Raw genomic sequence first — 9776 nt, 5'->3', positions numbered from 1 at the left:
TCCCTACATTCACAACACGGTCTGAAATTTGGCCATTATTCCTTAAGCTATGACCATCAAAGTCATAGGTATTTATCAAGGGTAATGTGTGTATTCCACTGTACACCTTATTTGTTGGGACAAATGACCTATGTTATTGATTCTCTTTGAGAAGCTATTCTGTTCAGTTACAGATGAGTGGGGAACAAAACTATTGTCTTGACTGACCTCTTTATTTACAGTCTGATAAAAGAGGACTATTGTGCTTTAACCATTACCAATGTCTCCTAAAAGTCTCTACTTTTACCCTTGCAAAGTTCTGCAGTGCAGTGGTAGGCAGAGACTGGTCTTGCTCTCTGAAGTATTTTCAGGATACTTTAGAGATAAAATTATTCAGGCTTAGATAGTGCCCATCTTCATTGCGACAGAACTGCAAATCTGCTCTAGGTTACTGTCCATTGTGTTATCTGCTGAGAAGTTGAAGGATTTTGGACTATCATTTGTGATAGAAATCTATGCTCTTTTTACCTGTTGAAAGTTGGCTGGTAGATATGAGACACCAATATTTGTACTTACAAGTATTTAATTATTAAGGATCTAAAAGTAGAGAATGCCATGTTTTGCTTTTTCTGGTTTTATAGAGGATAAAGAACAGGAGATTTAGAAAAGATTTTATTGCAGCATCTGTATCTACTGCTACCTCCAAATATCTTCTCGGCCTGTCCATGTAGACTTAGGCTTTTGTGAGTTAGAAACTGCCCTGATGAAGGTGATCTGTGACTTTGTACCGAGGATAGATCAAAAGTAGGAGCCCAAGATGAATTGTCAGTATTTGTCCATTGTCTTTTTTTTGTTGGCTTAATGGCCTGCTCTGGCTATCTATCTCAGTATAGAGGACTGAAACAATGTTTTTCCTCCTGAGATATGTCCAAAAAATTGTAGAAGTCTTTGTAGATCTTGTGGTTTGGTCACCCTACTCCTGTGTGTTGGGAGGTTAATAAGGAAAAAATGAGGTTCAGTATGTAGATGAAACCTGTAGCTCCATTTCCATCCCTGCCACCTTGATAAAGGCAGCTGCATGAATTCACAGGCTGGAAAGAATGAAGCTGGGGCTATCAAACCTCCTACTACCCTTGAAAAAGGCCCAGAGTGAGAATCCAGCCCTTATTGCTTCTGGATAGTGGAGAAGGTGCAGTGATTCCTGAGAGAAGTTACCATCTGTATTTTTACTTGTAAAGTGAGCTGGATTTTTTTTTTCATTATTATATGGAAACAATTTAGATGAATAATATGAAAAATATAGTAATTAACATATACTATAAATAAATGCATAGACAATATCATAAATGTAATATTTGGTAAGATTAAAATAGAATATGAAACAATATTTTAATATGAATAATATTTGCTACTACTTTCTTATAATGTGAATGTTTTGCTCTCTTGTGGAGCTGAACAGCAAAAGTCTGTAGCTAAAGTGGTTCAAGTCAAGGCCGTATTCAGCCTTGCAACGACTCTATAGTGAAGTGCAGATTTGGGGCATCAGCACCCAAGATGGAAGTGGGGTGCTGAGCACAAGGAAACCTCAGGGACTTAAATTTGACAATGCAGTTTTGCGCAGGGGACTAGTGTGCTGAAGCAAACAGCTCCTTGCCAGAAATGCCGTGGTTCTGGCAGGGTGCATGGGTTTGGTTCACTCTGTGTGCTGCTGGGATGTGGGAAAAATATGCCAAAGTGAGAAGAGGGCAACAAAGAGATGTAAGCATAGGATGGTTACAGTCCTCTTTGCTGCTCCTCACAGCCTGCTAGCCAGTGCCAGGGCTGAGGTGAGGGTGAACACTTCACTGAGCAAGGTAGGCACTCAGAAGGCTTTTTATGTTTAAGCAGATAAATGCATTTTTTTTTTTTTTTCATTGAGTTCTGGATTTGGGTGAATAGACTCCCATTAAAACACAAAACCAGACTTGCTTTCAGGGGTTGCACTTCTATGCAAAACTTTATACCTAACATCTGTGCGGATGAAGACTTTCTTGTTCCCTTGCTTCCTCCCTGCCTCTCTGTGAATGCCCTGGAGCAACATTATAAGACCTCACCATCTGCTCTCTGACAATAGTCTTCTCTCTTTCTATTTTAAAAAACAGAAATTAAACCACTTGGTGATTATCTGGGTTTGCTGTGGGACCTGAGAGTTTCAGCAGCTCCTTTTGGACACAAAGCTGATTTAATTCCCCGTTACAGTGAAAACATGGGAAGAAATAATAAAACCAGTGACTAGCAAGCGTGCAGAGTTTCAAAGGAGCTAGTTAAATAGATAAACAGAAGGTTGTGTAGGCTTGTGTGCCTGCATGGGACAGCAGACGTTGTTCATGACAAAAAGCCTTACTTGCCTCTCACAGGAACAGGCACGATTTGTTTATTTATTTAATAAACTGAGTCAAGAATGTGTCATCAACTAATAAATAACTTTAAACATTACCATGTTTGAACTAGAAGACAGCTGCTCAAAGAAACAATTACACAGCCATTGGGATTTAACTGACAAAAGATTTCCTTAAGTAATTAAGCTCTGTGAGTGTGAGAGGAAAGAAAGATCACCCGTTGAAGGGGGTAATGCCTTGATATTTTCCTCCTGCCCTTTTACTGAGAAGCTAATAACATACACAAACTGAAGTGACCCTGTATGTAAGAGGCAATAACGGATCCCTTCCTATGCCAGGTCTTCCAGTCCCTCCACATGGAAATACTTGCACCTATCTCAGTGGTCAGTCTGAACGTGTAGAATTTACAGGATTGGGCTCTGGGGCTAACAGACACATGGGATTTCCTTCTGTGTTTAATGCCATCTGGGCACACAGAATGGGCTACTCCATTTCCTTTTGACCCTGACCCCTCTTTTCTTACCTTGTATTTCAAATTATTTCATTTAAAGACTACTAGTTTTGTCTGTCCGGTTGAGCTCAGCATCCACATAAGTAAAAGATGAGTCAGGTCTCTTTCTCACACTGATGTTGAGTCCAGAAATGTCTTCGTAAGTAATAGTTTTACTGTTAGCATAAGATAGTTCTGACTAATAAGAGGCAGAATGTAGTTGCTAATCATGTTATGGTTGACTTTTACAGCTAATAGAATCATAGAATCATTTAGTTTGGAAAAGACCTTTAAGATAATCAAGTCAACCATAAACCTAACACAATATACACATAGAAAATATAATGCATAAAGATTTCTGGTGCCATGTGCGTGGCTACAAACTGTAGTACTGAACAGAGCACTTACGGGTCTGGCACAGGGCTCCGAGCCATCCTCCAGAGCACTCACAGATGTTTGGGCCTATGCATTCTCCACCATTCAGACACTTCTGCAGGCAGACAGCTGAACAGATTGACATGAAACAAGTGAGACGTACATAATATATCTGGATGTTCAAGGTCTGCTTGAAAAGGTGACCTGCTAGTTTTTATTCTATATAGCTGATTTCTACAAAAGTGAATGTGGTCTATTCATCAGATAATCAGTGTTCAGGTTACTTTGATATTTGCTTCTTAAGAAATTTATCTTTGATGACTGTGTACTGGGAGCTTTGCTATTTCTAATGCTCAGATCATCATCAGCTAAGTATTCTCCATGTGATATATTCATATGTATTATCTGCATGTTACGTGTTCCATGTTATAAGTAGATTCTCATAGTAAAGTTTGATATGTTTATTGCATATATTATTTCTTCATGGATTCTGGAAAAGTAAACGCATATTTTGGTGTATCTGTGTGACAGACTTCCTTCAGGATTTCTGAAAAAATGATTATGATTTTCAAGCAGTGGTTCTGAAATCATATTTACTATCAGGACCCAAAGGGTAAAAAGCCAGTATTTTAATCTGGTTTACATACAGTCTGTCATCTTGATTATAAATTTATTCCGTTTATCTGTCAACAGCACGGTAATGAATAGCCACGTAAGGAAAAATATTCCTTGGAAATACTTTAGGGCGAGAGGGTTTTTTTAATTACATTTTTATGTAGCTGTAGTCAGATCTGGTAGAGTTACAGAGGAAGAACACATCATTCTCCAAATTATACACCAAAATGTATCTGGTGACCTTGAGAGTATATCAGTTTGGAAAGCTTTATAGCAGGCTTTAAATAGTTCTATTTTTCAAAATGCATGGCATTTCTCTGTAAAATATAACAAAATATGTGAAGCTGTTAAAACAGAAAATCAATGCTTCAAGCTTAATACTATAAAAATGAATTTCTATAACAAGATGTACACCATGTAGGTGCATGAGGCAGAACCAGGGTTCCCCTACACAGCTTTTTTCCTTTTCAAGCATCAAACGTTTAATAGCATTTTGTATTACCTGTACTTAAAACAATTTTTCTGCAAACTGCAGAGTAGCAAAACAGATTCTATTCACTGTCCTGTTTTTTTTTTGTTTTTTTTTTTTTTTAAAATGTTGAAAGAAGATTACAACTGATGCTGCCCGGGCTAAGTCATCCTGATCTGTGTGATGGGCAGTAGAGGTGCTTACGTTTGTTACACTGCTTTCCCCTCCACCCAGATGGGCAGTCACAGACGTTTGGGCGCACACATTTCCCTCCGTTCATGCACGTGGGATCACAGACACCTGCAGGGACAGAGCAAAGGAAGAACACAGGAGCTGGGAAATGAGGGAAGACTCTACAAGAGACTTGCTGCCTTTCAGAAGGTTCAATTGCTTGTAATTAAAAAACCAGAGAAGTAATTTGGATTTGAGAATCTGGAACACAGAGGTTTGATAGCTCCCATAAATCCTTCTGGAAAATGCTGTGCCTTGTGTGGAAGCTCTTTCAGGGAAGCTCCAGAAAGAGCTGCCTCACCAGAAAAATGAGAGAGGCATTAATTACGATGATTCTCAGAAAAACAAGTAAGAAATTTTCTGTGGCAGCTGTGAACAGACCAAATACTTGTTAAAGCTTTCACTTACTCGTTGGAAAACATGTTCTCAGATGTTCATTTGGATAAGAAAAGACTTGAAGAGGATGTATTGGTTTCACACGATTTTGGGAGTGCTTTTGCATTCGGCCAAGTGCAGAGACTAAATAGATCTATTCCTCCATTGCCTTTTTGCACCATTATTTGTTCAAGTACTTTTCACTTTACTCTTTCATACGAATAATAGATGAAAGCTAAGTTGTTCTTTTCAACCACAGGAAGCCGGATGATTTTTTTATGTTAGATTTCATTAGAAAACTAATTGCTAAATTTTGTGTCTCAGATTAAGCCCTGTGTTTATCAATATTGTTGTTTTACAACATCCAACAGTGAAATTTCTCTGTTCTGGCACGTCAAACATCTGTAATCCCAACTTGCTTTGATATTAGTAAATGCCAGAGGCAGGTATCTAAAGTCCTCAGTCCAAAGATGATCTCCTGTTTCTCTAAGGACCCATCAGAGGCAGTGTAATTTAGAAACGTGGCAGTGCTGGTGTGAAGGGAGTGGGACAGATTTGCCTTTTAAACGTAAGAAGACAATTGATAAAGGGGTAGAAGACAATAAAGCTGTTTTAGGTAGTAAATAGTTGGACATGATTACGAGCAACAAGTTAGGAGGAGTCTGACAATGAAGGTTTGGGAACAGGTTTCTCGAATGGCTCCTGCCACGTTTAAAGCCTTACAGGCCCAATGGGAGTTCCCAGTGACTCGTTAGCAGCAGCAGTGATCAGCACCAATCCTTTTTTTTAGCAGAGCTGGGTGGCTGCTGAGCACCCAGCTCTTCTTCAGCAGGGAGCAGGCTCCTTGCCTCTGCAGGGGCTGGCAGCTGGAATGTAGCACTATGGTGCCTTGATCAGCCCTCAGCTTGTGATGGCTTCTGGCACATCAGCAAGAACAGAACTGGAATGCTAATGTTGTAGTAATTCTGATTTTCAAGGCATTGTTTTGCAAAGGGCCCTGAAATTACCACAAGCCCGCCTCAGACGTGTACTATAGAAGGTGAAATCCCACAAAGAGGCTCAAAACAGGAATATTTACTAAAAAAAGAGTATGGAAAAATACAGCAACTGTTATTTCATGGGAGGAATAATATTTAGTTCCTCTCTTAGGTATGATCAGGCATTTTTAGATAGGTAGATTTGGATTCCCTAATTATTCCTCTGATGTATTGAAATATTGCTTTTGTGGCTTTTTGTGTCCTGGTCTATTCCTTTGGTGCAGATGCTGCTGTGCTGGCAGGTTTTAGTACTACGTTGCTGCTTTTGAGTGGATGCTAGATTTGCATTTTGCTCTGTGCCAAGCCTCCTGGATCCCTCAGCATAGTGACCTGCCCCCAGGCAGGTCAGCCTTACCCATGCTTATAAGGGCTGCTTGGATCCAAGCCTTTAAACTGTCATCCTCTTTTTCCTCCTTTCTCTGCCTCTCCTGATCCATGCTGTAATCTTGGCCTCTGTGTACTAAGGCTAACAGGGATCTACAGTTCTTGCTGAGGTGTCAAAAAGTGCTTCAACTGCTACTTAAAACCTAGATGAGTTCAAAGTGTCACAGCAACCATAACCCTGAAATAATTTAATCTTTCATTTTCTCTCTTCCTTTTTTGCTCCCTTTCGGTCTTGCCTCTCCAGTAATGGATTTCTGCCCTACAATCTTATGTTGTGTTGTATTTGACTTCTAGTTTCAATTATAAAGCAGCTCAGATATTCAGAATTTAGAAAAGATGACCTCAAACCATAAAATTTGGTTCCAGATTTCAAATGACATTATGCTTTGTGATATTCGTGGACCACAGTGTCCCCAGTGCTAAACTGCTATCCCCAAATCATCTCAAAATGTCAGAATTTGAGTTTATGATTGTATGAAACTTGGACAATATCTTCCCACCGCCCCTTAAAAAATAGTCCTTGAACAATGTGCATTGTAATTCAGCAAAACTTTAAGCAACAGGTGAGGTCCAGTCTTGGTCTGCATAAAACTTATTGGTTCAAACTGACTTTCAATTTGGTATCTACCTGTTCAGCTGCCATACAAATGAACAAGTCACTATGAAAACATAGCATGAAGTCCCTTTATTGTTTATTGCTTATGGCATCTCTTACTTTGATGATAACTCCAAAGGAGTTCAACTCAAAAGCAAACTAAGGGAAGTACTCACCTTTTCTGAACTAGAGGGTCACTTTTGACTGCCTGCCCTTAACTTTTCTCTTCTTGCTAGGGAATTCACCAGCACCTTTATATAAATGAATGCAGTGTTATCTCTCCCCTTTTTCTGTTTGACATCTCCACCTTGTTCTCCCTTTCTTTAACTTTCTTAAACACAATTCCATCTCAATACCCATCAGGCAGACTTCAACATTTGTTGATGATAACTAGTTTGGATCCTTCCTAGTCCCTCTCCTTGGCCTCTGTGGAGAAGCTCCAATTTCAAAATAGCAAACAAAAATGTTACAGCCTCTCAAAGGAAAACTAAATAAATTATCAGACATGAGGAGAGTAAATCGTGTTATTGCAATCCTCCCAGGCACTGGCATGACTTTGAAAAGGCTCATATTTCTTTTTTTCCCCTCCCTTTATAAGAGACCTGGCATCTTGACCTAAAGACAACAGTCATTTGATAGGTTTTCCACCAGCCTTTGGGGACCAGCCCTAATGACATGGATAGAAACATATTTGTGTCTTTTCTTTGTGGTTTGCTTGGATATATCACTGTGGGTAGGAGAGTCCTGTACTATCAGCACATCCATGTTGCAAGCTTCCAGGCTAGTCAGCAAATATCACCAGAGCCTTGATCCCCTTGCTGTCACCATTGGCATTTCCATGCTCCTCAGTAAGAACAGAAGCACAGAATTTCATATGCAATAGAGCTGCTCAGTCCTGTAATGGGTCACAATGCTATAAGGCCACTGCTTAAAACTAGAAAGGACTTCCATAATCTCAAGTTTTCCAAAACTGGTAGGTTAGATAATGTAAACTGTGCCGAAGGTGATAAAGGAGGTTAAAGAAAAGCACGATTACACGCTGATTTTCAGGGGAGGAGTGATTTTGATAAGGTAACAAGCAGCTGCAGGTGTTAAGATAAAACAGAGGTGTTGCACAGAGCACCATACAAAATGTCTGCAGTTCTGTGGGCTGAAAGACATTCATGAGTTGCTAAGTTTTCTCTTTCATGCAGCAGCCCTTTCTCTCTGATGGCTTTAATGCATTTTGACCTTACAATCACTTACAATTTCCTGTGACCCTGTTCATAGCTTATCCCTTCTAGGTTGACTTGACCCAGTGAAGTGCTTCTTGAAACCTTTCTATGAACCTCCACAGAGCTCCATAGTTCAACTGTTCAGCCCTAACATCTTTACCATAGTCAGACCTCCTGCTTTGTCAGCCAAAGGGAAGAATTTTTCCTGCAAAAAGAAATATTTCCAGACATTACTAAAATTCTAAAAAATCCCCCAACCAACACCTTAAATGTTGTCAAGTCAAGTAGGTCCTTGTGTAAGTCGCATCAGTGAGGGACACCTGCAGTTCCAATGTCTTCCTTTGCCTGCCCTTCTTGCCACTGATTTACAGTAACAGTTTCCCTAAAACATACACAGTATTAAGGATCATGTCCCTGTGCAAAGCCAAAATGGGCTGGAGGCACAGTTAAGCACTAGGCAAGCTTTACTGGACTGCACGTACTAGAAGCAACCAAGAGTAATGTCTTGTTCTAACAAACAATCACAGTATTAGCCAGCAGTGGTTGGTTAATTTACAGATTAAAAGAAGCCAGACATTTCCTTCAGCCTCTCAGTGCTTCTGTGGATGTGCTGATAAAACATTTTTAAGCTGAACCCAAGGCACCTTTTGATGCAACTACCCCATTACACCTTTTCTCACTAGAATTAGAAGATAATAAATAGTAAAAAGCTTGTATTTTCATTGAGATAAGACAGTCTCCATCACCACCCTCATATAAGTCAAAACAGAGGCAATATTAAACCAGGCTTCTAAAACCTAAGCAGAAAGGGATCCTCTGCAATGTTTCAGGAATACGCCTTGAACACCCATGTCCTTTCCTGACAGACTGCACAGATTATTTCTGAATCAAAAATTGCCTGTCATCACGTATCCTGAGCCATGCTGCTGATGAGGAGACAGTGCGTCCTGCTGCACTGCTGATTAGAAGATGTAGTTCTCAAGACAACTTTTCTTTTCTCTTTTTTATTTTTTTTTCCTTATGCCCTGTAGAAGCTGAGAAAATTGACCTGCTTCTGGATGCGTTCTGCCTTTGGATGGAAGAGAGAAAATAGCCTCAAGCAGTAACATCTGGGTGGGCCAGCTAAGGTGATGCATCAGGCTACAGCTTTACTGACAAAGAACAGAGAAATGTGGCCAGGAGAACACCTACTGGTGCATATAGACTTCAACGTATCCTTTAAGTCACCATCCCTGTGCTGTTGTTTATGTTTGATACACAGGCACTGCTTTTATTCCTGGCTAGTGTTGGTTTTGGGCTGACTTCTCTGTGGGTCTAATTCATATTTGCATTTTCTCTCTCTGTTGCTCTTCTGGGGAGCAGGAAGCTCGATCAGTTGCAGTTTTGGGTTTTGTATGTGTGCATGTTGTTTTAATGTTCGTTTGCTGCGTTCTGCTTAGAGGTTATCTTGATTTGGTGTGACATTCTCAAAAGCAAAGAGCTGTAGCTGGGGAGAAACGACACGCTAAGGACACAGAGCATGGGACACTTAAAAATAACACCCACAGGTCTTGTCAGGAAAATACAGGTGACAGAACTCAAGCTGAGAACAATAATGAAGCCAATAGATATGGAAGCAGTGGGTTTTGTGTTCA

The 9776-nt window shown here is 40.0% G+C and overlaps 1 protein-coding gene across 1 annotated transcript in view; it reads right to left on the bottom strand.

Moving 5' to 3' along the window:
* The window catches only part of VWDE (von Willebrand factor D and EGF domains), a gene marked incomplete at both ends in the record, with an annotated part of 124571 nt that overhangs the window by 3619 nt on the left and 111176 nt on the right, over positions 1 to 9776 (bottom strand). The window contains 2 exons of the mRNA XM_008942523.1: positions 3256 to 3351; positions 4511 to 4606. Of these exons, the coding sequence (XP_008940771.1) occupies positions 3256 to 3351; positions 4511 to 4606 (192 nt within the window). The remainder of the gene's footprint in view (positions 1 to 3255; positions 3352 to 4510; positions 4607 to 9776) is intronic.

Source organism: Merops nubicus, unplaced genomic scaffold, assembly GCF_000691845.1.
Source record: "Merops nubicus isolate BGI_N331 unplaced genomic scaffold, ASM69184v1 scaffold2486, whole genome shotgun sequence".
In the NCBI taxonomy this organism is placed as follows: Eukaryota; Metazoa; Chordata; class Aves; order Coraciiformes; family Meropidae; genus Merops; species Merops nubicus.
This window is presented reverse-complemented; position numbering and strand designations above follow the sequence as displayed.